The 26,850-nt window shown below is 45.3% G+C and overlaps 2 protein-coding genes across 3 annotated transcripts in view; one reads left to right on the top strand and one right to left on the bottom strand.

Annotated features, from left to right (window-relative positions):
- Nucleotides 1-2,679, bottom strand: part of DNAJC21 (DnaJ heat shock protein family (Hsp40) member C21) — a 30,217-nt gene extending 27,538 nt beyond the window's left edge. The window contains exons 1-2 of one of the 2 annotated variants that reach the window (XM_082244061.1): nt 2,441-2,679; nt 663-756 (exon numbers count right to left, since the gene is read on the bottom strand). In XM_082244061.1, the coding sequence (XP_082100187.1) occupies nt 663-756; nt 2,441-2,537 (191 nt within the window). In that variant the 5' untranslated portion in view covers nt 2,538-2,679. The remainder of the gene's footprint in view (nt 1-662; nt 757-2,440) is intronic. The other variant, XM_082244060.1, reaches the window with a different exon arrangement.
- A 266-nt stretch (nt 2,680-2,945) lies between these two features.
- RAD1 (RAD1 checkpoint DNA exonuclease) lies at nt 2,946-26,506 on the top strand. Its single transcript, XM_082259775.1, has 6 exons — nt 2,946-3,010; nt 6,446-6,654; nt 6,735-6,843; nt 9,795-10,053; nt 14,336-14,434; nt 26,150-26,506. Exons 2-6 carry the CDS (start codon nt 6,460-6,462, stop codon nt 26,331-26,333), a joined length of 846 nt encoding a protein of 281 aa, XP_082115901.1. The 5' UTR covers nt 2,946-3,010; nt 6,446-6,459; the 3' UTR covers nt 26,334-26,506.
- The last annotated feature ends 344 nt before the right edge of the window (nt 26,507-26,850 follow it).

Below are 26,850 nucleotides of genomic sequence, written 5' to 3'. Positions count from 1 at the left end.
ATCACACACAAGGAGTGGTGTGACTCCAATTCCAGGTACAGGAGAGTGTTATCACACACAAGGAGTGCTGTGACTCCAATTCCAGGTACAGGAGAGTGTTATCACACACAAGGAGCGGTGTGACTCCAATTACAGGTACAGGAGAATGTTATCACACACAAGGAGCGCTGTGACTCCAATTACAGGTACAGGAGAGTGTTATCACACACAAGGAGTGGTGTGACTCCAATTCCAGGTACAGGAGAGTGTTATCACACACAAGGAGCGCTGTGACTCCAATTACAGGTACAGGAGAGTGTTATCACACACAAGGAGTGGTGTGACTCCAATTCCAGGTACAGGAGAGTGTTATCACACACAAGGAGTGCTGTGACTCCAATTACAGATATAGGAGAGTGTTATCACACACAAGGAGTGGTGTGACTCCAATTACAGGTACAGGAGAGTGTTATCACACACAAGGAGCGCTGCGACTCCAATTCCAGGTACAGGAGAGTGTTATCACACACAAGGAGTGGTGTGACTCCAATTCCAGGTACAGGAGAATGTTATCACACACAAGGAGCGCTGCGACTCCAATTCCAGGTACAGGAGAGTGTTATCACACACAAGGAGCGGTGTGACTCCAGCCGTACAGATGACATGCAGTCCTGATCACTCACCATGCTCTCTCCTGGGGGTCGCTGAGGACATCATATGCTGCCTGGATCAGTTTAAACTGCTCTGAAGCCTCCTCCGCATTGTCCAAATTCTTATCTGTAGCAAAAAAAAAGGTACAATCATGGAGAGATCCTGGGGGAGGTATAGGAGGGGAGAGAGAACTGGCAGAGACTGCAGAAAGCATACAAGGATGAAGGAGAACCCATCCATGGAATAGGTGGAAAGGTTCCATGTCTGGGAATTTATCTAATGAAGTCCATGGAATGTTATCTCTTGTCTGGTGAACTCTCCACAGTACTGTATGCTGAACTACACAACAACCCCCACCGAAGATCTCTCATTAGATATACTGGTGTACAATGGAAGAATACTGGTGCAGTGGATGGACATGACAGGACATGTATATAGATGTGTACTGTGTATATAGATGAGGTGTAACATGTATATAGATGAGGTGTAATGACGGAACGTGTATATAGATGAGGGGTAACAACGGAACGTGTAAATAGATGAGGGGTAACGTGTATATAGATGAGGGGTAACGTGTATATAGATGACGGGTAACGTGTATATAGATGACGGGTAACGTGTATATAGATGACGGGTAACGTGTATATAGATGACGGGTAACGTGTATATAGATGACGGGTAACGTGTATATAGATGACGGGTAACGTGTATATAGATGACGGGTAACGTGTATACAGATGAGGTGTGATAAAAATATATAGTGCGCTCAACACAATAATAAATTGTAAACATGTAACATCTGGGTGGTCCCAAATATTATAGTGATCATCATACAGGGTTAAAAACCATATGTGAAAGTTCTTTATGAAAAAACATAATATCTTTAACATAAAGAACTGTTACATGTTTACAATTTATTATTGTGTTGAGCGCACTATATATTTTTATCACATTTATTTTCCCCATTTTAAGTGCTGCTGCACCAATTGTACGGTTCTTTTCACATATAGATGAGGGGTATTGATGGAATGTGTATATAGATGAGGGGTGACGTGTATATAGATGAGGGGTAACGTGTATATAGATGAGGGGTGATGTGTATATAGATGAGGTGTGATGTGTATATAGATGAGGTGTGATGTGTATATAGATGAGGGGTGATGTGTATATAGATGAGGGGTGATGTGTATATAGATGAGGGGTGATGTGTATATAGATGAGGGGTGATGTGTATATAGATGAGGGGTGATGTGTATATAGATGAGGGGTGATGTGTATATAGATGAGGGGTAACGTGTATATAGATGAGGGGTGATGTGTATATAGATGAGGGGTGATGTGTATATAGATGAGGGGTAACGTGTATATAGATGAGGGGTGATGTGTATATAGATGAGGGGTGACGTGTATATAGATGAGGGGTGATGTGTATATAGATGAGGGGTGACGTGTATATAGATGAGGGGTAACGTGTATATAGATGAGGGGTGACGTGTATATAGATGAGGGGTGACGTGTATATAGATGAGGGGTGATGTGTATATAGATGAGGGGTGATGTGTATATAGATGAGGGGTGATGTGTATATAGATGAGGGGTGATGTGTATATAGATGAGGTGTAATGATATAGAATATATGGTATATAATTGAGGTGTTGTTCCTAGTAATGAAGCCAGAGAATGAATGACAGACAGACAATCAGGTAGTTGAGGAGAAGGTCAGTAATGACAGTTCCCCCTCCCCCTCAGTACACTTGGTATAATCCGGACCCCCCTGTATAGCAGAGATGGGTGATCCCCAGCCTCTCACCTGGGTGCCATTTCAGCGCCAGCTTCCGGTAGGCCTTCTTCAGGTCATCGTCCGTACAGTCCCTCCTCACACCGAGCTCCTCGTAGTGACACCGCATCCTTCCTTCCTCCTTCACCGGTCACCGGCCAGCTAACCCCTCTCCACACACGTGTATCCCCCGACCCGGAACAGGAACCCGCCGCTACTCCCCACCTCCTCTGTTACCTGGACAACCACACCGCTATCCCCCTCCTCACACCAACTGCTGTTTCCTATAGGGGGGTGGAGTCTCCAATCATTCCTGGTGTATACTCCCGGAAGTAACGTCGTTTGAGTTATTGACAAGTTGGAGTTTTCGGCAGAACAATCAGGTTCAGGGACCTGTCTGTATATGATGATTGTCTCCAGTATGGACGCCATGTTTGCGTGGGTTTTTCTTATTTTCGTCGTTCAACGATGACTACGGAAACATGGCGGCTAGGACAACTTTCAATAAAGAATTGCAGACGTGTTTTATTAGATGTCAGTCTCATGTAAAACAAGACAGAGGGACTCATGGTGCGGTGTGGATGGCGGGTGTCAGTGGATGAGGTATGTGGATGGGGGGATATAGAATGTACACACAGGCGGCACCCCACATCTCTGCCAATATGGGGGGGACTCCTAATAAAGAGACCCTGTCACCAATCCACAGACAGCAGGGAAGGCGGGCACTGTCCATGCTGATTGGCAGTGATTTCCCTCCATAGATGACTTCCTATCACTTCTAATGTCACTGATCAGCTAGAAAGTCTGACTACAGGAGGAGTCACTTCCCTACACAGTCCTCCCCCCACCTGGGAGTGTCTACATATTGTCTGTGCTGGCCCAGCTCCTCCTTCCCTTACATGTCATAGTCCTCTCCTCACCTGGGAGTGTAATTATTGTCCATGCTGGCCCAGCTCCTCCTCCTCCCCTCCCCTTACATGTCATAGTCCTCTCCTCACCTGGGAGTGTCTACATATTGTCTGTGCTGGCCCAGCTCCTCCTTCCCTTACATGTCCTAGTCCTCTCCTCACCTGGGAGTGTAATTACTGTCCATGCTGGCCCAGCTCCTCCTCCTCCCCTCCCCCTTACATGTCATAGTCCTCTCCTCACCTGGCAGTGTAATTACTGGTCCAGCTCCTCCTCCTCTCCTCGCCTGGGAGTGTGATTACTGCCTGCGCTGGCCCAGCTCCACCCTCTCTATTTATCCTGTTTACTATTATCAGAGTGGAAATGAAGGAACATTTCCAAATTGTGTGTTGTCACCAGGACAGGATTAGAGGGGAAATCTTTCAATGGGGACATTGGTTCTGGTGACAACCCAGGATTTCCTCTCACTTCCTGTTTGGCTATAGGGACAGGAAGTGAAGGGAAATCTCCACAATGGGACACAGATGGCAAAAGTTAACCTGACGGGTTATATGTTCTATAAACAAAAAAAGAGCGACAATTCTGAAAAAAATAAAAACAATATTTTTCACATTCTGCTATATGACATTCCCAAAAAAAAAAATTAAAAATCAAAATTTTTTAACATTTTAGGCCAATTTGTTTTCTGCTACATATTTTTGGTAAAAAAAAAAAAATTGCAATAAGCTTATTTTGATTGGTTTGTGCAAAAGTTATTGCGTCTACTAACTACGGGAAAGATTTATGTCATTTTTATTGTTGTTTTTTTTTTTTTCTTACTAGTAATGGCGGCGATCTGCGTTTTTTTTTTTTATCGGGACTGCGACATTGCAGTGGACAGATCGGACCCCTAACTGACATTTTTGACACTTTTGGGAGGACCAGTGACATTACTACAGTAATCAGTGCTAAAAATATGCACTGTTACTGTAATAATGACACTGGCAGGGAAAGAGTTAATACTGGGGGTGATCAAAGGGGTTAAATGTGTGCCTAATTCTTACTGACTGTGGGGGGAAGGGTTCTGTGACAGTCACAGAGAGATCGGGGATGTAGCTTAGCTGAAACTCCTTATCTCTCCCTGCCTGTCTGAGAGAAGACACGCCTGCTTTGTTTACATAAGCAGGCGGGTCTTCTCTCCGTTTTACCGGCGATCGCGGGGGGAAGGCGGCGATTCGCTGCCGCTCCTCCCGCAACCCTCCTCCTGCTGTATCTAAACACAGCGGGAGCGCGCGCACGCCACCGGAATTATACGCACTCCAGTCACGTAGAACTACATGACTGGAAGCAGCCGAGCCGCTCTGCCGCAGTAAAAAGCCGGCTGGCGGTCGGCAAGTGGTTAAAGCATCACCTATGGAGATTTTTAAGTACCGTAGTTTGTCGCCATTCCAGGAGCGTGCGCGATTTTAAAGTGTGACATGTTGGGTATCAAATTACTCGGCGTAACATCATCTTTAACCACTTGCCGACTGCTCACTGGAGCTCTACTGCAGCACAGTGGCTCGTTCCCGTCCAGCGACGTAGACCTACGTCGCTGGACTCCTCCTCTTGTGGGCGGTGCATGCGTGCCGCCGGAGGCTCGCTCCCGCTGTTTTCAGTCACAGCGGGAGTCGGGCCAGGGGAGGAGCAGCGGCGATCGCTGCCGCTCTTCCCCGATCGTCGGGGAATCGAGTGTGGAGATCCGCCCACTTGTGTAAATAGAGCGGGCGGATCTCCTAAGTGACAGACAGTGACAGATTGCAGGGTTCAGCATAGCTGAACATCCGATCTGTCCTTGTGTCACACATTCACCTCCCCCCAAACATGTCAGTAAGCACCAGGCATACATTAACCCCTCCCTCTCCAATAAAATGAACCCCTTCCCTGCCAGTGTCATTTTTACAGTAACAGTGCATATTTATAGCACTGATTACTGCAGTAATGTCACTGGTACCCCCAAAAGTGTCAAAAATGTCAGTCAAGGGTCCGATCTGTCCGCCGCAATGTCGCAGTCCCACAAAAAAAATCGCAGATCGCCGCCATTACTCATTAAAAAAAAAAAACACCAAAAATGACAGAAATCTTTACCTTAGTTAGTAAACGCAATAACTTTTGCGCAAACCAATCAAAATACACTTATTGTGATTTTTTTACCAAACATATGTAGCAGAAAACAAATTGGTCAAAAATTAAAAAAAAATTTGATTTTTTTTTTACATTTTTTGGGGGGGAATTTCGTATAAAAAAAATTTGAAAAATATTGTTATTTTTTCAAAATTTACACAATTTTTTTGTTTATAGCGCAAAAAGTAAAAATCGCAGAGGTGATCAAATACCACCAAAAGAAATCTCTGTTTGTGGGAAAAAAAGGACGTACATTACGTTTGGGTACGGCGTCGCACGACTGCGCAATTGTCAGTTAAAGTCACACAGCGCCGAATCGCAAAAAGTGGCCCAGACGTATGACTGCAAAATCCTCCGGTGGTAAAGTGATTAACATTATACAAAAAATTGTGGTTTTTTTTTTTTTTGTATTCATTAAAGTGTATTTTTTTCAAACGATTGTCATTTTATTCCCTAGGCGTCTCTGCTAAAAAAAAAAATAAAGTATAATATTTGGGGATGCTAAGTGATTTTCTAGCAAAAAATACTGATTTAAATATTGATGAGGGCCTTGTCATTTTAAAAATAGAAAACATTCACTGTAGTTAATAACTGCATAATCCAGAGGGGACACCACAAAAGTCACAATGTGACTTCACAAACCTTTAAGGTGAGGGTTGTTAAAGTGCCACTGACCACCAGTAGATTTGGGGGGGGGGGGGGACGACTGTAGTGCTATCTTTCTAAAGGTAAAGAAATGGAAAGTGAATTTTAGCAATCCCACATTTGTTTTTTTTTTTCCCTTACACAGTACAAAACAAATAAATACATACCACCACGAAAAAAAAGCTCTATTTGTCTCAAAAAATGATATACAATGCATCTGGGTGCAGTGTTAAATGACTGAGTAATTGTCAGTCAAACTATCACAGCACTGAAAATGGCCTGGTAATGAAGTTGTGTATAAAGACTGGTACTCAGATGTTTAAAGTTATATCCCCTTTGTAACAGCGTCATTCCTCGCCATGGCCTTCCTGTCGCAGTCGCAAGTGGAGGACGACCAGTACGTATTTACCTGCAGCCTCGACAACGCCCGCAATTTGTCCAACATCCTGAAGGCCATTAACTTCAAGGACCACGCCGCTTGTTTTGCCACCAGTAATGGACTTAAAGTCACCGTAGAAAATGCCAAATGTCTCCAAGCCAACGCCTTCATTCAGGTGGGGGGTGCGTCCAGCACCAGCGATCTCTGCTTCCTCCTCACTTTGTATTCTCTTCATGGTGGCGTCTCTCTTTACAGGCCGGGATCTTTCAAGAATTCAGCATTCAAGAGGAATCTGTGATCTTCCGAATTAATCTCACCGTCCTTCTGGATTGCTTGACCATATTTGGTGCAAGTGCCATGCCAGGTAATGGGGTGGGGAATGTGAGGGGGAGTTGTAGTAGGAAAACCAATAAACATCCATTCGCTGATCTCCTCTGCCTGGTAAGAACCCTGATGGAACCTTTTAAAATGTCATTTCTGGCTTCTGCTGTCACTTTCCCTGATCTCTGTGGCCAGGGAGGAGAATAATGGAGTGTGATCTGCAGTCGTCCTTTAATGGAGGACAGGTGAGACCCCTGATGTCTCAATAAAGGGAACCTGTCATGCCAATATGGTTTGTGACCTCAAGTTCAAGCGAACTTGGGTTATGCAGCAGGACAGAGACCCAAAACACACCAGCAAGTCTACCTCTGAATGTCCCAAAAAATACAATTAAGGTTTTGGAGTGGCCTAGTCAAAGTCCAGACTTAAAGAGGAGCTCCAATCTGGAAAAAAACATTTAAAGTCAGTAGCTACAAATACTGTACCTTTATTATAAGGACACTTACCTGTCCAGGGATCCTGCGATGTCAGCACCCCGAGCAGATTCATCGGCTTTGGGTACAGGCGTCAGCATTGTAAGTAAGGGAAACCGGCAGGGAGACCTTCAGTCTTCACAGCTGGTTTCCTACTGTGTATGCGCGAGTCGTGCTCTGCTTTTGAATGGTCCCGCCGTCTTCTGGGACGTGTGTGTTTGTCTCAGAAGGCACCGAGAAAAGGAGGAGGGTCCGGAAATGCTCGGAGATTGCCACGGCGATCTTACCTGGAAGTGGGAGCGGGTACCTGTCAAAACTAAGTACCCACTCCCCACAAGAAGATGTGGCAGTGGAGGGTTCAAACAAGCAGAGCATCCCCTTGGGTGGAGCTTCGCTTTAAATCCGATTGAGATGCTGTGGCCTTAACCACCTCCCACCTGCTGTATTGTGAAATGACGGGCGGGCGGTGGCTCTCTCATTCTGGGACGGCGTTATATGATGTCCCACTCTCGCCATGTTTGCACGCCCCTGGGGGTACGCAGAGATTGGTAGTGCGCTTTGTCCCTGGGACACGGCGCATCACTGATCCCAGTAAAGAGCCAATGACGAGGCTCTCTACCCATGTAATCGGCTGTGTCCAATCACAGCTAATCGCATGTAAACAAGGAATCGCATTCCTTTCCTTACACTGACAGTGTGTGAGGAGAGGAGAGACAATCAGCGGCATTTCCTCACAGGGGAGATCTGCACAGATAATTATGATACCTATTATCAGTGCAGCCCCAAAAGTGCTCAGCAATGATGCCAATTAGTGCCCATAAGCGATGCCAGTCAGTGTTGCCTTTCAGTGTCCATCAGTGCTGCGTATCAGTGCCTTACCATCAGTGCCCATCAGTGCAGCCTATCAATGCTGCATATTAGTGCCACCTCATCAGTGCCCATCAGTGCAGCCTTTACCAGCACACATCAGTGAAGGTTAAAATTACTTATTTATAAAAATTTTATACCAGAAACTAAGAAAAACGTTTTTCGTTTTTTCAAAATTTTCGTTCTTTTTTCTTTTTTTGCAAAAAAAAAAAAAAAACCCAGCGGTGATTAAATACCACCAAAAGAAAGCTCTGTTTGTCTAAAATAAATGATAAAAATTTTGCTTGGATACAGCGTTGCATGACCGCGCAATTGTCATTCAAAGCTCAACAGCGCTAAAAGCTGAAAATGGGCTGGAGCAGGAAGGGGGTAAAAGGGCCCAGTAGGCAAGTGGTTAAACAGGTGAGACAAAAACAAAAAATTCCCAGCTCGATTCACCAACCAGTTTGCTGACCAACCGAATTATCCTATCTTAACAGTATGTGTTCAAAACGGGTTTAGTTAGGACACATTTGCAAACGCATGTGTAAGCTGCAGGGCCCCTTCACGGCACCCTGTATTATCTGCAGTCCTAACTCCTATAAATCTATGAGAGTCTCCACAGTGGAAGCACATGCATTCTAATGGATAGATAGGGGGCAGATGACCCTTGAGGTGGTCCAGCCCTCCTTAAAGGCACAGGGGAGCACATAGCACAATGGCAGCAAAGGCGTCCAGCGTGTCCACTCACCAGTATATAACAACAAACAAAATGGCCCCTGCCCCCACCTATAACTGGCCCCCATAGCAAAGAGCACATGGAAAGGCAATGCATGTGAGACAAAAACAGAATTCCCAGCTCAATTCACCAACCAGTTTGCTGACCAACCGAATTACCCTGTCTAACAGTATGCGTTAAAAACAGGGGTTTAGTTTAGCCATTTAGTTAAGCAGTTAACCAGGCCCTTCATGCTGGAGAAAACCCTCCAATGTGGCTGAATTAAAACAATTCTGCAAAGAAGAGCGGGCCAAAATTCTTCCACAGCGATGTGAAAGTCTCAGTGCATGTTCTCACAAATGCTTGATTGCAGTTATTGCTGCCGGGGGGGGGGGGGGGGGGGGGTGTCACAGCTAAGTATTAGTTTTAGGGGGCAATTACTTTCTTACATAGGGCCAGGCAGGTTTGGAGTTACGTTTGTGTAATATTAAAATTTGATTGTGACAATCATTTAAGTGTGACAAATATGCAAAAAAATCAGAAAGGGGGGCCAATACTTTTTCACAGCACTATACTGTGTTTTATATGCCCTAAAATTAACTTTAGTGTATTTTTTACTGAAATTGTGTGTTTCAGCTAATATCGCGTGGCAAAGAAAAAATTGGAACTACCACCATTTTATTCTCCAGGGTGTTATAGGGGTTTTTACGCAATCTTTAGGCCTGAAATTGTTTTTTAAACGTGTGCAAATAATATGAAATGGTTAACAGATTTAAAGGGAACAAATAAGAGAGTTTATTGTTCGGGTTTTTCATACATCTAACCATTTCAGCTCTGCATCTTCCGGATTAGATACATTTATCTTTGTTATGGTCAGCAGTTACTGAATACATTGCATTATATTTGGACATGGGTAGCCTTTTGTTGATTCGTTTTTGCTGTACTTTCCATTCACAGCCACTCCGACAGCTCTGAAGATGTGTTACCGCGGCTATGGGCACCCCCTCATGCTGTTCTTGGAGGAAGGAGGGGTGATGACCGTGTGTAAAATTCACACTCAGGAACCCGAGGAGACATTGGACTTTGACTTCTGTAGCACCAACGTAGTCAATAAAATCATTCTGCAATCTGAGGGGCTGAAAGAGGCGTTCTCCGAGCTGGACATGACCAGTGACTTCCTGCAAATCACAATGTCCCCCACTAAGCCATACTTCAGGTGTGTGTGTGTGCCCGGGGGGGGGGGGGGGGGTGTCTCTGCTTCCTAACCCAAAGGAAAATGTTTTTCTTAAGCTGGCCATTCATGAATCAGTATTTGGCTGAGTCAGCAGGCACCAGCCAAATTTCCTTGTTCAAGAAATGTATTGGTTTAACAGGAAAAGAACAGATTGTACATTTACATTACAGACGGTCCCCAGGCTACAAACATCCGACTTACAAACAACTGCTACTTAGAAACGAAGAGAGACAACAGGAAGTGAGGAGAAATCTCCCCTAGGAAGGGAAATTCACTCCTGTAAGAGTTCAGAGTTCTCATGGGAAACAGGTGTCTCCACTGAAGCTTTATCACCAGTCCTTGTTTCCACAACAACCCAACATTTTCTAAATCTACTTATAGGGACAAAAAGTGGGGTGAAATCTTCTGAACAGGGGCACAGACAGCAACACAAATGTGTTACCCTTTCTCTATGCTATCCAAAAAACTTAAATTATTATTTTGGCTGGAGCTACACTAAAAAAATCTACCTGTTCCGACTTACAAAGAAATTTAACTTAAGAACAAACCTACAGTCCCTATCTTGTTTGTAACCTGGGGACCGCCTGTAACAGGAAGGTGGCACTGCATGTAAGAGTTTGCATGTGGCAATTACAGTTATTTACCTAGATTCAATACAACCTTACAGGTGACATGTAAAGAGAAAAACTATTCAGAACAACTGTCTATAATGTAGACAGATATACCATTGAAGTGCCATCTAGGACTTGTGGACCTAACCATACATTTATTTTACAGTGCCTTGAAAAATAATTCACACCCATTGAAAGTTTCCACATATTGTCATGTTACAACCAAAAAACCTAAATGTATTTTATTGGGATTTTATGTGATAGACCAACACAAAGTGGCACAGAATTGTGAAGTGGAAGGAAAATTATAAATGGTTTTAAACATTTTTTACAAAAAAATATCTTAAATATGTTTCGTGCATTTGTATTCAGCCCCCCCTGAGTCAATACTTTGTAGAACCACCTTTCACTGCAATTACAGCTGCAAGTCTTTATGGGGATGTCTCTACCAGCTTTTTACATCTAGAGAGGGAAATTTTTTGCCCTTTCTTCTTTCCAAAATAGCTCAAGCTCTGTCATATCGGATGGAGAGCGTCTGTGAACAGCAATTTTCAAGTCTTGTTATAAATTGTCAATTGGATCTAGGTCTGGATTTGACTGGGCCATTCTAACGCGTAAACCATTGTAGCTCTGGCTGTATGGGATCAATGGCAAGCTGCAATATTTATTTATTTTATCTTGAGTTTAGATAAACTTTTAGCATATTTGCAGAATTGCACATCTATTTATTACAGGTACTTCTATAGCACCATCATTTTACACAGCTCTTTACATATATTGTACATTCACCATCATCAGTCCCTGCCGTAAAGGAGCTTACAATCTAAGGTCTTTGAGGCCAGCTGTACACAGCAAAATTTCTTTCCTGCAACCACAGACAGCGGGGAGAAATCAGAGTACCCAGAGGAAACCCACACAGGGACGGGGAGAACATGGAAACTCCAGGCAGGTAGTGCTGTGTTTGGGATTCGAACCGACAACCCTCGTGCTGCCAGGCTGAAGGGCTGACCACCTAGTCACTGTGAATTTCTAAACCCAGGAACAAAAATCAGATAATATTGCAGCCTACTGATCCTTTGATATGATGGCTACATTAGTTTTGTTTTTGTATTTATTACACTTTTTCCCCTAATTTTGATAATCCTGCCATTCACCATTTCACACCTACCCCAGCATCCCTTTAAAAAAGTTCTAAAGGCCAGGGGGTGGGAAAGATCAAACAATCATATGACCACCCTGACTGGCTGTCACAGTGGTCACATGATCAGGAGCCAGTCCTACTGGCTACCAGTCAGTAACCACTTTAGCCCCAGCCACCGCAGATGTACTGCGGCAGTCTGGCGCTCCCAGGCAAAGTGCCGTACATGTATGGCGCTCGCCTGGGTGGAGCTAGGAGGCGATCACTCGCCACCGGAGGCGCGCCCCCGCTCTTAAGCTGGGGAGCCAGTGCGATTGACCGGCGGCTCCGATGTCTGCCGGCCACTCGCGATCTCCCGCAGCAGAGAGAGAAGGACAGACGGCTGATGTAAACACAGCCGTCTGTCATTCTCCCTGAAGTAATCACAGAGGCTATGTGATCCTGCGATATAGGATCGCATGTCTCTGGGATTACTTCACTAACCACGCCCCCTGACAGTTAGAATCACTCCCCTAGGGACACATTTAACCCCTTGATCTTACATACTGTTAACCCCTTCCCTGCCAGTGTCATTTTTACAGTAAGAGTGCATATTTTTAGCACTGATTACTGTAGTAATGTCACTGGTCCCCCCAAAAATGTCAGTTAGGTGTCCGATCTGTCCACCGCAATGTCACAGTAAAAATTGCAGATCGCCGCCATTAAAAAAAAAAACTATAAAATTGACAAACCTTTCCCGTAGTTAGTAAACGCAATAACTTTTGTGCAAACCAATTAAAATACACTTATTGCGATTTTTTTTTTTTTTTTTACCAAAAATATGTAGCAGAAAACAAATTGGCCTAAAATGTTAAAAAATTTAGATTTTTACATTTTTTTTTTTTTGAGAATTTCATATAAAAGAATGTGAAAATATTGTTATTTTTTCAAAATTGTCGCTCTTTTTTTTGTTTATAGCGCAAAAAATAAAAATTGCACAGGTGATCAAATACCACCAAAAGAAAGCTCTATTTGTGGGAAAAAAAAGGACGTACATTTCGTTTTGGTACAGCGTCGCACGACTGCGCGATTGTCCTTTACAGTCACGCAGTGCCGAATCGCAAAATAGGGCCTGGTCATTGAGCAGCCAAATCCTCCGGTCTGAAAGTGGTTAATGGGACCAAAAGTTGTCTTTCACCCAGCGTCACATCTGCGGTGTGTGAGCATAAAAGCCCATCCTTGTGCTTCTGTTTTGCGGCAAGGGGTTAACCAACTTCTTTTCCTAGGGTGACAGTCATACTGAGCAGTGTTGTCACCCTGCACAGAATTGTTTTAGGACTACAGAACACCCTATCTTCCAAGTGTTTTGTAGTCCACAGCGATAGCAGGGAACAATGCTAAGTGATAACAGTCCCGGGCCAGAGAGCACAGGAAGTTCACAAGGTTTTGGCTTGATGAACAGCTATTTTTTTTCTCTGTCATTTGTCATGCAGATCTGATAAAACCCTCTGCCATATATTTACCAGACCAAAAGGAAGCAAATAAGGGAAATTTATTGTTAATAAAATCAGCAAATAAAGAAAAAACAATATAGCGTATATAATTGTGACACAAATCATATTGTAATTGAATTTTATTAGGAATGACCTTTCCTTTTCAGTCTGCAGCTCAATAATTTTCTGAAAATGCAATGCAATATGGCTACCTGGAGGTGTTCTGTACACAGAATGTATACTGACCACACCCCAGAAACATCATTTCCTGCCTGTGTGATTGGCTCACCAATTTTCCCAGAAGTCTGCACTAAGATACAAGTCAGATTTCTGGCATCCCCTGCAATAAAAATGTAATTTTTGGTGAGATACTCCCAATAGGAACATGTCTAAAGGGATGCAGACCCAGCAGATTTCCTCATTAGAGCCCTGCAGCTGTCACAGCTGATAGATAATTATGAAACCATTCCCAATTAACCCACTCAGCACAGAGGAGCAAACAGTCGGCAGACTCCGTTTTTCTCAGTGGGGCCAAACCCCCACTGAGCAGGCAGATGGCCGCTCTGTCTCCGCGCTGTGTGCGGAGACAGAGCTGTCAGGTCCCCGCTATCCTCTATGGGGGAATGAGACGGTCCGTTCTCATCCGATCCGCCAGAGGGATGGAAAATAGGGTTTCCATCCGTCCGGACTTGATGGATCGAATCGGATGTCAGCGGACATGTCTTCGCTGACATCCGATGCCCCATAGGGATGCATGAAACAATCTGAACGGTCCGCTAGTGTGAAAGGGGCCTAACAAAAGGTAGGAATCTGCAACAAAGTTTCTTAAAACCCGTGTAATGTGCAGAGATCACCCAGAGGGGAATGTTTTTTTCTAAACAAAAGTGGAGTTCCGCTTTAAGAGCTTACATATACTTTAGGTGTAATACCCTGATATAATGGCCTTTACTGGTGTTGTATCCCATTGTAGGTTGGCGTTACACTTTGTATATTGAAGTTTGATTACTATTAATGGAAAGTTTGCTGTCCTGTTTATAACACAGGTTGTCAACATTTGGCAATGCAGGAAGTGCTCACCTGGACTACCCTAAAGATTCGGATCTGATAGAAGCCTTCCACTGTACTGAGACTCAGACAAACAGGTGAGATGACACGGCTTTCAGCATCGCCTTATACTCCATTTGGGGGGCCGCCATGATGTGTGCATGCAGGGTTGGACAAAGCCCAGTTGCTATGGTGACTGGAAATCGGGCCCTGCCTGGGACGTCTGGCCCCCAGATCTCCTCCTTCCTAGACAGGTGACCTGAATACTTCAGGGAAACAAAGGCCAGCTTGTGTAACATGACTGTCATAAAAAGATTGATTTTCTTTGGTAATTGATCCCTCCCAAGAGAAATAATCAATCTATGGTCAACAACCCAATCCATCTGTTTGCCACACTACAGTATGTCTAAGCCCCCGTTCACACAGGGACGATCCGACTTCGGGTGGCGACCTCCGAGATCGCGGTGCGAGCAGCGCGCCATGACCTCGGAGCGGCCGCCACGGACTTCATAACATTGAAGTCTATGGCGGTCGCCTCCTGGTCGCCCCAAAGAAGCTCCGGACCCTTTTTCTAAGTCGGAGCGACTTGTGTCGCTCCTATTAGAACGGGTCTGCAGCTTCCCTATGGAAGGCGACCTGCGGCGACCTGTGAGGCAACCAGGTCGCCTCACAGGTCGCCTCTATGTGAACGGGGGCTGAAAATGGCGTAGTGGTGGACAGTTATTTACCTAGAGCTGTTTATAAACAATGCTACATAAAGCACTGTCAGGTGACTGCTGCACTCATTTAGCCCCGGTTAACACTTATGCGATGCGGGAAGGTTGCGAATTCGCAGCCTGTTCCCGCATCGCAAACGCACCCCCGGCAGTTCACACTGCCATATGCGATACGCTGGGGGTGTCAATGTAATATTAACGACACCCCCAGTTTGATTGCATATCGCTGTGCGATCTTGCAGTTCGCACAGGATCGGATCGCACAAGTGTGAACCGCTGTGCGATCCGATCCTGATGCGGCTGCAAAAATGGGTCATGTGCGTCTTTGCTGCGGGTGCAGTGCGAATTTAGCCATACAAAGTGTATGGCTAAACTCGCACCGCACAGCCGATCGAATGTAATGAAGGAGCAGTGCGCTCCGACATTACATGCGAATGCCGCAGCCGCACATGTGTGAACCGGCACTAATGCCTTTGAACTGAGCCATCCTTAGACCGCTTTGTGCACAGAGCCGATCTGAGCGGCTCTGTACCTTGGGATTGCTGTGATTCATCAAAGAAAAACCAATCACAGCTGTCAGCAATGTATGTTCACATGTGTGAGCCTGCCCCTATCTCTTACAATGGAGGAACAGCTACTGAAAGGTTTTAGCCTTAATGCATAGAAGGCATTAAGACAAACAGCTATTTGACTTTAGAACCACTTTAACCACCACATCTCCCTCCTCTCACTGTATGTGATCATTACATTAACCCCTTCACCTCTTCCTCCCTCTGTGTATGACCTTTATGCTCTCCATGTTATAACCGCTTCCAACACCTGCATGTTTCTTCAATTCCAAAAAATTGCGCCAAAAAATGAGATCACCTTGGTGTGTCTACCTTCCAAAAAACGGTTATTGTGACGGGTGACCATACTGTCCTGGCATTTTTATTTTCACAGGAATAGGGAAAACATTTTACTTTCTGTTTTATTGGTATTTTTTTTTTTTGTTGATATAGTAAAAAAATTAAAAACCCAGTAGTTAATAAAGTAAGCTCTATCTGTCACAAAAAATATTATATAAAATGAATTTGGGTACAGTGTTGTATGACCAAGCAGTTGTCAGTCAAAGTATTATAGCACTAAAAACAGAAAAATGGCCTGGTAATATAGGATATAATATATATTAGATCTTTTTTACACTGATTTGTTTTAAAAGTATTTCTACTTTTCCCGAAGAGTTATTAAAGCGATAGTAAAGTCTAGTTTTCTCTATCGCTCATTGACAGACGTAGTCTTCTTGATTCTCAAGAGCTGGGTTATGTTGTCTCCGCAGGAGTAGGACTAGGCAGAATGACAAAACGTTCTGGCTCCACCTTAGGGGCAGTCCCTGAGGGTATATCCTCCCTCTCTCTGCTACAGGGAATCAGTTTTTTTCTGTCTAGTCAGGAGTAAGGACCTAAGTTCCTTGCTGGGATCTTTTGGTCCTGGCAAGACTTTTTTTCTTTGAGAAAAAGACATTTTTTAGGTAGTTTTCTCCAGTGTTTTTTTCCTGTGAGATCTTCAAGCAAAAATGCCGGACTGGGCGACACTTGTGGTCACCCCAGCCGGCCTACGAGCGCGTGCAGACCATGGCATTGCGCTTGGTCGGCCGCGACATATTCAAGTAAGTATGCGGGGCCGGGCGACGGGCTGGATGTTGAAATCCAGTGGTCACACCGGTTTCTGCCTAAAAGCGCGTGCAGACCAGTGCGCTGAGTCGGCCGCGACGGAGTCCCAGTAAAGGGACTGACTTTGCGAGTTAAAAGTCTCGCTTGGACGCCAGGTACCAGAGAGTCGAGGCGTCCACAAACCCCCACCTCGGTGGAGAGGGTATTGTGAAGAGAGGGTGCCTGTCGGTTCGGTATGGTGAGTAAACGTTCCCTTTTTTCCTCATTTATGAGGCAGTATATATTATGGGCCCCTCCATATATGGTCAGTATATATCTGATACTTACAAGTCCCCCTTGTAATACAGCATGTGTTTGTGGGAAGTGGACTTGGTTCAAGAGCTAACACTCTACCCAGCAGACTGTAACATTACAGCAGACATAGGAGGTATAATCCTACCTTATGTGCAGTGTATCTCTGTAGATCCATATGTCACCTCTTAGCAGAGTGCAGGTGGATGTGCTGGGAAGACGATATCGGCGGTCCGCCGCCATTTTGCCGTAGACCGAATGCCTGTATGTCCTCAGGTCACGCCGGCCGCCATGTTTTTGGAGTCTTATGTCTCTTCTATGGGGGCGGCCATGTTTTGTGAGCCCAGCTACCTCGTGGAGGGCTGGGAACGCCGGAAGGCGTACACAGGGGGCGGAGCCACGCCTTCTGCCCGGGAAAAAGCAAACAGCTCCTTCCAGTCTGTGTAAGACAGACGCTGACTGCAGTTTGTTGGAAACTGCACTGCATCGGTTGGTGAGCCTTGGGGGTCCCTCTCTCTCTCTCTCTGGGATCGAGAAGCAGGTACTCTGAGGGGCGCTATTGCGCTAGGGGGAGACACACAAAAAAAAAAAAGAAAAAGTTTTTTTGTTTTTGCTGGCAAAGGTGTCCTGTATTAACATGGACCCTGCCACTCATGTATCTCCTCCGGATCCCCTCGAGGGGTCTGCGGGATCCTCCAGCACCCCATTGACAATTGAATCTTTGTCAGCTATTATGGAAACTTTTGTGTCCCGGGTGGAAGTGGCTTGTCAGGGACAGGGCGCAAGAAAGCGACCCCCGCCTAACCCCTTATTATCTGAAACTTCGGATTCAGACTCTGAGCCTATTTCTGCAGTTGCAGGTACTTCATCTGGTATTGGTGTCTCGGGTCCTGTCTCTTCAGACAGTGAGGAGGATGTTTCGGCATCCGCCATAGCCCGAGAGGAAGCGTTGGTAAACGCACTCATTGTATCTGTTCAAGAGACTTTAAGGTTACAGGGTATTCCATCAGAAATAGCTGAAACTGAGATCCCTTTTGGGACTAAAAAGCGCATCAAAATGGCGAAGGTTTTTCCATTGCCCAAATGTTTTGGCAATCCAATCGAAGAAGAATGGCGTCTGCCAAAACGCACTTTTAATATTTCTAAACGCATTGACAGGCGTTATCCGTTTGAGGAAACCCTTATTAAGAAATGGACAGAACCACCTGTGGTGGATTCACCCATTGCTAGATTGAATAAAGCCACGGTTATTCCTTTAGAAGACGCTCCGTCTTTTAAAGATCCAGTGGATCGCAAGATAGAAGCTATGTCTCGCACCATGTTTTCCTTGATTGGATCAGCTTTCAGACCAATAATTGCTATTGGTCTGGTTTCGCAGGCTGTAACTGAATGGACCAAGTGGTTACGCCGGGACTTAGAAGAAGTCCCTCAGGCGGTATCAGATTTGTTGGAACAAATGATACAGGGGTTACAGTTTGTATGTGATGCGGCGTTAGACGCCACTCCATTAATGGCGCGAGCATCAGTCTCAGCAGTGGTTCTCAGGCGTACACTGTGGCTAAAAGGTTGGTTAGCCGACCAAGGTTCCAAAAAAGCATTGGCTAATATCCCCTTTTCAGGAGAGCGTCTATTTGGAGCCAACTTAGATGAGATCATTAAGGATCTCACCGGTGGAAAAAGCACCTTTTTACCGCAAAATTTTAAAGGTAGAGGAACTCGTCAAAGACGAGGGCCTTCTTTTTCTGCTCACAAGAGGTTTTTTCGTCCAGCGGGTGAAAAAACTAAGTCCTCCAAAGCTCCTGCAGGAGGCGTCAGGGGTCGTTGGTCGGGCAAGCAAAAGCCCGCCCCCTCCAGACCTGAAGATAAACCATCCAAAGCCTGAAGGTGCGCCCCCACCCATAACTGTGGTAGGGGGACGTCTTCGCCGGTTCCCGGATCCATGGCTTTCCAGAATCCCGGACAAATGGGTTTGCGAAGTCATAAGGTCAGGGTACAAGATCGAGTTTCGATCTCTCCCACCGGCGCGATTCTTCCCTTCCAATATCCGTCTATCCGCAGATCGTTTAGAAGATCTGCGGAGAGCAGTCACAGATTTACTACAACAAGGAGTGGTAGTCCACGTTCCTTGGACAGAACGGTTTCAAGGGTTTTATTCAAACCTGTTTACAATACCCAGGAAAGAGGGCTAAGTGCGTCCAATTCTGGACTTAAGAGCACTCAATTCTTTCGTCAACATAAGAAGATTCAGAATGGAGTCCATTCGCACGGTAGCAGCCTTCCTGCATCCAGGGGATGTCCTAGCGTCCATAGACATCAAGGACGCCTATCTTCACATTCCCATTTTCGCAGGACATCAGCGTTTTCTACGCTTTTCCGTAGAGGAGAACCACTATCAGTTTGTGGCGTTACTTTTCGGTCTCGCCACGGCTCCGCGGGTCTTCACAAAGGTGTTGGCCCCAATGTTGGCACTTCTGCGCCAAAGAGGTATATCGATTCTAGGTTACCTAGACGATCTTCTGCTTCATGCAGAGTCTCCTCAGACCTTGCTACAAAACATAGAAATTACTATGATTTCTTTACAGGAATTCGGGTGGCTGGTGAACCAGCAAAAGTCATTTCTGGTTCCCACCCAGAGGCTCGAATATCTGGGTCTAATTCTAGACACAGTCAGGACGAGAGTTTTCCTTCCGGTAGAGAAACTTCGAAAGATTCAATCAGCAGTCCAGTTGTTACTGTCCAACAGCTGGTCTTCCCTTCGGACTTGCATGAGGGTTCTGGGGTTGATGGTGGCTTCATTCGAAGCAGTCCCATTTGCCCAGTCCCATACCCGAATTCTTCAGCAAGAGATTCTTCTCAGATGGAATCGGAATCCGGAATCCCTGGACAATCTGATACGATTGAGCAAACAGACCAGAGAGTCTCTGGTTTGGTGGCTTCGGTCTCCAATGCTCAGCCAGGGAAAGTCATTTCTGCCAATATATTGGACGATAGTGACCACGGATGCCAGTCTATCCGGATGGGGAGGAATTCTTGGTCAGTTATCTGTCCAGGGACTTTGGTTCCCGGAAGAATCCAGGTTACCGATAAATGTATTGGAACTGAGAGCGATCAGACTTTGTCTGATTCACTGGACCGAGCAGCTCCAGGGCAGCCCGGTTCGGATCCAGTCGGACAATGCCACGGCCGTGGCTTATGTCAATCATCAGGGGGGCACCAAGAGTGTCCGAGCGGCCAAAGAAGTGGCTTACATTCTTCGCTGGGCGGAACGATTTGTTCCAGCAATCTCTGCGGTGTTCATTCCGGGGGTGGAGAATTGGCAGGCAGATTATCTCAGCCGTCAGACCCTGGATCAGGGGGAATGGTCCCTCCATCCAGACGTTTTCCACCAGTTGTGCCTACGGTGGGGCACCCCGGATGTGGATCTGTTGGCATCACGATTCAACAGGAAAGTTCAGAGATTCGTGGCTCGCTCCCGCGATCCTCTAGCAGAAACCGCAGACGCACTGATCGCCCCGTGGGGGCAATACCAGCTAATATATGCCTTCCCTCCTCTCGCGTTACTGCCAAGACTTCTTCGCAGGGTAGAGGAGGAAGGAATCCCAGTAATCCTGGTAGCTCCGGACTGGCCTCGTCGAGCTTGGTACGCCGACATGGTCAGACTGGTGGCGGACGTCCCGTGGAGACTTCCTCTCAGGGAGGATCTACTGTCTCAGGGACCGATCTTCCATCCTGCTTTACGATCGCTGGCTTTAACGGCCTGGCTATTGAGACCCAGGTGCTGAAGGACAAAGGTTTGTCAGCTTCAGTTATTCCTACTCTAGTTGAAGCAAGGAAAGCGACTTCCAGAAAGATTTATCATCGCACATGGAAGTCCTACATTGCATGGTGTGAACCTTTGGGGTTCCGTCCTCGGTCTTATTCGATTAGTCGAATATTGGCTTTTCTGCAACAAGGGGTTGAGCAGAAACTGGCCTTGAGTACTATCAAGGGTCAGGTCTCAGCATTAGCCATCTTCTTTCAGAAGCCTTTGGCTACTCATTCCTTGGTGCGGAATTTCATCCAGGGGGTGCGACATCTGGCTCCGCCAGTGCACGCGCCGTTACCCCCCTGGGATCTTAATTTAGTGTTGTTGGTTCTTCAGAAACCTCCCTTTGAAGATATTAGGGAGATTCCTCTACCCACGTTGTCCCAGAAGGTGGCCTTCTTGGTGGCTATTACTTCTGCACGCAGGGTGTCAGAACTGGCCGCATTATCTTGTCGTTCACCATATCTGGTGGTTCATAGAGATAAGGTGGTTCTTCATCCGAATCCATCCTTCCTTCTAAGGTGGTTTCAAAGTTTCATTGATTAAGGACAGTGTATTGTCCTTCCTATGTCCTTAGCCCAATCATCCTCGAGAATTTGCATGGCATTCCTTGGATGTAGTTCGGGCGATCAGGATATACTTGAATACTACGGATTCAATTTGTAAGACGGATTCACTGTTTGTGATCACGGATGGCCCTAAGAAGGGGTTGCCTGTTCTGCTGCGACCATCTTTAGATGGATCAGACAGACGGTGGTATAGGCTTATTTTATCTAAGGGTCGGGATCCCCCGTTCCCTGTTAAGGCGCATTCTACTCGGGCGCTTAGAGTTTCCTGGACCTTCCGCCATCAGGCGTCAGTGGTTCAGGTTTTTCAAGGCGACTGTTTAGTAGTCGGTTCATACCTTTACAATATTGTATAAGGTTTATGTGATGGCATCATCAGATGCCTCTTCTGGCTGCAAGGTTCCTGCAGGCCACTGTTTGAGGAGACTGTTGGTCTACCTCGAGGATTTGTGGGGTAGGTCTCATCTGTTTACTCGATGAGTCCTTTGATACTTCTGGTTGGCTCCGGTTGGGCCTTCTAGATTGGATTTTGATTCTGTCAATCCCACCCCTCATTTTGTGGCACTGCTTCTGGATGTCCCAGCTCTTGAGAATCAAGAAGACTACGTCTGTCAATGAGCGATAGAGAAAAATGGATTTTTGTAAGAACTTACCGTAAAATCCTTTTCTCTTAAGCTCATTGACAGACGTAGTACCCGCCCCTCTATCATTGAGTTGGGTTGGGTTAAATTCTCTGTACTGCTTTAAACAGAACTGATTCCCTGTAGCAGAGAGAGGGAGGATATACCCTCAGGGACTGCCCCTAAGGTGGAGCCAGAACGTTTTGTCATTCTGCCTAGTCCTACTCCTGCGGAGACAACATAACCCAGCTCTTGAGAATCAAGAAGACTACGTCTGTCAATGAGCTTAAGAGAAAAGGATTTTACGGTAAGTTCTTACAAAAATCCATTTTTTTTTCTTATTTAAAAATAATAAACCTGTTATACTTCCCTCCTCTGTGCAGTTGGTTTTGCACAGAGCAGCCCGGATCCTCCTCTTCCCATGTCCCTCTTCGGTGCTCTTTGCCCCCCATAGTAAGCAGCTTGCTATGGGGGTACCTGAGCCAAAACCGCTCCCTGTGTCCATTCAGACACAGAGCCGTATCCTGGCTCCGCCCCCTTTCTCTCCTCATTGGCTGACTGACTTTGATCGACAGCAGCGGGAGCCAATGATGACACGCTGCTGTCTCAGTCAGTGAGGAGAGGAGTCCCGGGCAGCCAAGACACTCCGACAACATCAATGGATCTGGATGGAGTTCAGGTAAGTATTGGGGGGGTTGATGGGGGGGGAATGCACACAGAAGGTTTTTTTCATCTTAATGTAAAGAATGCATTAAAATTAAAAAACCTACCTTTACAACCACTTTAAGTCCTCTAACCTTTTAACTGTAAATATTTGTTCATTTTCTGCGTTTTTATACATGTTTCTTTGAAAATGCAATATTGTTGCATTACAGTTTGTGTCTGCATATAATCAATGCTATACATTGCTGCTTTGCTCACTACAATACAGGCATACCCCGTTTTAAGTACACTCACTTTACAGACACGGCCTGGTCAGCTTGGCATGGCACTACTCCCGGTTTTTAACATTGGCGTCTATGGGAAATCTTGGTCAGCTTGACATGGCACTACTCCCAAACCATAAGTGACAGGGATACCAAACTTAGGGAGCACCGAGAGGGGACCCAGGACTACAACATATCCTATGTGGCCGGCCAGCTTGCCTAGGTAATCTACCATGTCATAGTCCTGATTCCCCTAACATGCTCCCCAAGCTTGGTGTCCTTGTCACATGGTTTGGGAGCAATACCATGTCAAGCTGACCAAGATTTCCTATGGAGCTAGGGTATTTATATGCATTGAGAAATGAAAAAATGTATTGCTTTACTTTAAGTACATTTTCGTTTTACATACATGCTCTGGTCTCATTGTGTACTTATAAGTGGGGTATGCCTGTAAGTTAGACATGCTGTTGACTCTTACACCCTTGCCTTTGATAAATGAAGATTTTTTTTCTAAAAAAAAAGGAGAATTTTAGTTTAAAGTAAACCTGACAGAAAAAAAAGTCCCCAATCCACCTCTCCCACTACATCTTAGGCATGCCTATACTTCTCTTTACTGCTCCTACCCCAACACTGAGATCCCCAGAGAAGCAGGTGATGGGTTACGTACTTCTCCATACCTGGAAGTGATGACATTTTACAGCAATTGGAGTGCTAGTTAAGGGGGAACAGCAAGAAAGTGGAGAGATTGGTTGGGGACTTTCTTTGTTCTGATATGTTCTTTAACCACTTCTGGACCGGAAGGATTTGCCCCCTTAATGACCAGGACAATTGCGCGGTCGTGCGACGCTGTACCTAAATCAAATGAATGTCCTCTTTTTCCCCACAAATAGAGCTTTCTTTTGGTGGTATTGGGTCACCTGTGCGATTTTTATTTTTTGCGCTATAAATAAAAAAAGAGCGACAATTCTGAAAAAAAAAAAAAAACATTTTTTACATTCTGCTATAGAACATTCCTAAAAAAAAATGTAAAAATCAAAATTTAGACCAATTTGTTTTCTGCTACATATTTTTGGTTAAAAAAAACCCAGCAATAAGCGTATTTTGATTGGTTTGCGCAAAATTTATTGCGTCTGCAAACTACGGGAAATGTCATTTTTATTGTTTTTTTTTTTTTACTAGTAATGGCGGCGATCTGCGATATTTTTTTTTTTTTTTTTTTTTTTGCAGGACTGCGACATTGTGATGGACAGATCGGACCCCTGACTGACATTTTTGACACTTTTGGGGGGGACCAGTGACAATACTACATTAATCAGTGCTAAAAAATATGCACTGTTACTGTAATAATGACACTGGCAGGGAAGGGGTTAACACAGTAAGTGATCAAGGGGTTAAATGTGTATCTAGGGGCGTGTTTCTAACTGTATGGGGGAGTGGCTTGTGAAATGAATACAGAGACCTGTGTTCCTATATAGAAGGATCACAGGCGCTCTATGATCATTTCAGGGAGAAGAACGGTCAGCTGTGTTTACAAGAGCTGACCGTCCTCTCTAAGCAGGGAACGATCGCGGTTGTCAGGCGGCAATTGGAGTCCCCGCTGACGAGTAGGGGCGGGAGCGCACCACCAGCGGCGTGCGCTCGCCCCCTAGCTGCAGGCGCGACTGACGTATACCTACGTCGGTTCGCGCAGGAGCGGCTGCCTGCCGCAGTATAACTGCGGCGGCGGTCGTTAAGCCGTTAAAGCTGGATTCAAGTTATTGTAATTTTTACATAGTTACAATGATCCAGCTTGGACCAATGTGAGTATGTATGTGCCATACCTGTGGAAGCTGGAAATCCCTTTAGTAGGCACCGCTACTACAGTGATTTCTGCTAACTTCTGAGTCCTGTGCCAGGCAGCTGCACTGCTACTTACTAAACACAGGAGGTTTGCCTGTTTAGCCCAGGAACCAATCGGAGAACACTTTGCATTTTCTTAATGAGTGCAAATCATTCCCTGATTGGATGAGGCAGAAATTGTGATGTATCCACTTCGTCCAATTAAAGAATGCTTTGCATTCATTGAGAAAATGCAAAATGTTTCCTGGATGTGCCTGTGCCGAGCAACGCCCTGGTTCATAATGCAGCAGGGCAGGCACTCAGCATGGGACCTGGAAGCTACTGGTGATCACTGGAGCAGCAATGCCTACTAAAGGGATTTCCAGCTTCCTTGGCACATACATACTTCCATCGGTCCAAGCTGGACCTGTAAAAATTGCCATACCTTTAGTTCAACAAGGTCAGTTATCACTGACTTTGTTGCTGGAAAATTCCATAACTTGCAATCAAACAAGCTCAGTTAAAGTGGAACGTCACTCTCTCAATCAACATTGACTATTTTCAATCCTTCGGCATAGATAGGAAAATATATCATATATACTTGTTTTAAACTGTTTCTTTAGTTACTTCCTGGTGTCCAGGCATAGGCAAATTATGTTATACATCCCAGGAGTCTTCAGGAGAGGAGGAGGGGTTTTCTAAGCTAAGCACACTCTCCTGGTGGAATGCCTGAGCTAAGGGCAGATGGAGCCCAAGAAGTAAATGCTACATGGATCATCTGTCCTTACCCAAGATGGCCACAGATAGAAATGCTAGAGGGGTGTTTTTCCAAAGTGATTCCCAGGAAATGAATGCATGGAGACATGGATGGGTGGGGGAGCTTTCTCTAAATATTAAAAAGTAATTACAGTAAATAGCACTTTTGATTTGTGGTATTCACATGCAGTGTAGTTCCACTTTAGGGCAACAACAGGGTTATGTGTGTGCATGGGTTCAAAAGCAATCATTTTATAAACATTGCGCCATAAACATACAGTAAGGGCACTTTCACACTGATTTGCGGTAAAAACACATATGTGTTTTTGCCGCTATTTTACCATGTTTTGTGGCACATTTTTTACAGGATGTGCGATTGCGTTTTTTATGCCTTTTTGCCTTGTTTTCTATGCATATTTATAACCAAACCTGCACCAAAAATGCAGCAAGCAGGATTTTACAAAATGCGGTGAACCCGCAATGGATCAGTGTAAACGGTTCCATAGGATTACATGGTCACACGTTTTTCTTTCGCTTTTTTTAATGCAAAAGCAGAAGAAAAACAGATCAGTGTGAAAGGAGCCTAAGCGGTTCATAGAAAAAAAGTTGTAATAACTTGACTCCTGATTACTCTGGACAATGCTCTGTTATTGTCTCTTTCAGATATAAAATGTCCTTACTGAAGCCATCCACCAAAGCTCTGGCCTTGTCATGTAAGGTGTCTATCCGGACTGATAACCGAGGCTTCCTCTCCCTGCAGTACATGGTGAGGAACGAGGACGGACAGATCTGCTTCGTGGAGTATTACTGCTGTCCAGATGAAGACATGCAGGATGCAGAATCCTAGAGACTTACCTGACTTATTTCCTTCTGCTGCATCTGAATATCACAAGGAATTATAATTGCCCATTCTTGAGTTCTTTGTGATGGGTCTGATCTGTGTTGCTACATTCCTTGGACTGTTACTCATCTAAATGGCTCCAGTATCAAGATACATGGAGGCAAGGCTGCTGTTAGAAACCACAGTTTACTATGCTTCAGTTATGAATGCACACAGTAAGAGATCGGTACTGATCACTCATTGTGTTCATTCAGTAAAGGAAGGGGCTGGTAAATGTGACCTATTTACCGAAACCTTCCCCCACTCTCCATCCTGAAGATTCCTATTGTATGCATGCAGCAGCCAGCGGGAAGGAGAGAAGGGAAGCCGAAAACGCTGCAGGGGTAGGGGGAAACGTACGGTGCGCAGGGAGGGTGATCAGTGCAGCAGGTTGGCAATTACTGAAACTGGTCCCTTGTATGGCTCTCTGCAGCAGCTGAAAGCCGACAGGAGGGAAAGGAGAAGATGTCTGCTTTCAACTGCT

The sequence above is a fragment of the Pelophylax lessonae genome, assembly GCF_965119305.1.
Source record: "Pelophylax lessonae genome assembly, chromosome: 1".
In the NCBI taxonomy this organism is placed as follows: domain Eukaryota; kingdom Metazoa; phylum Chordata; class Amphibia; order Anura; family Ranidae; genus Pelophylax; species Pelophylax lessonae.
The sequence above is the reverse complement of the archived record's forward strand: the minus strand, read 5'-3'. Positions and strand labels throughout refer to the sequence as shown.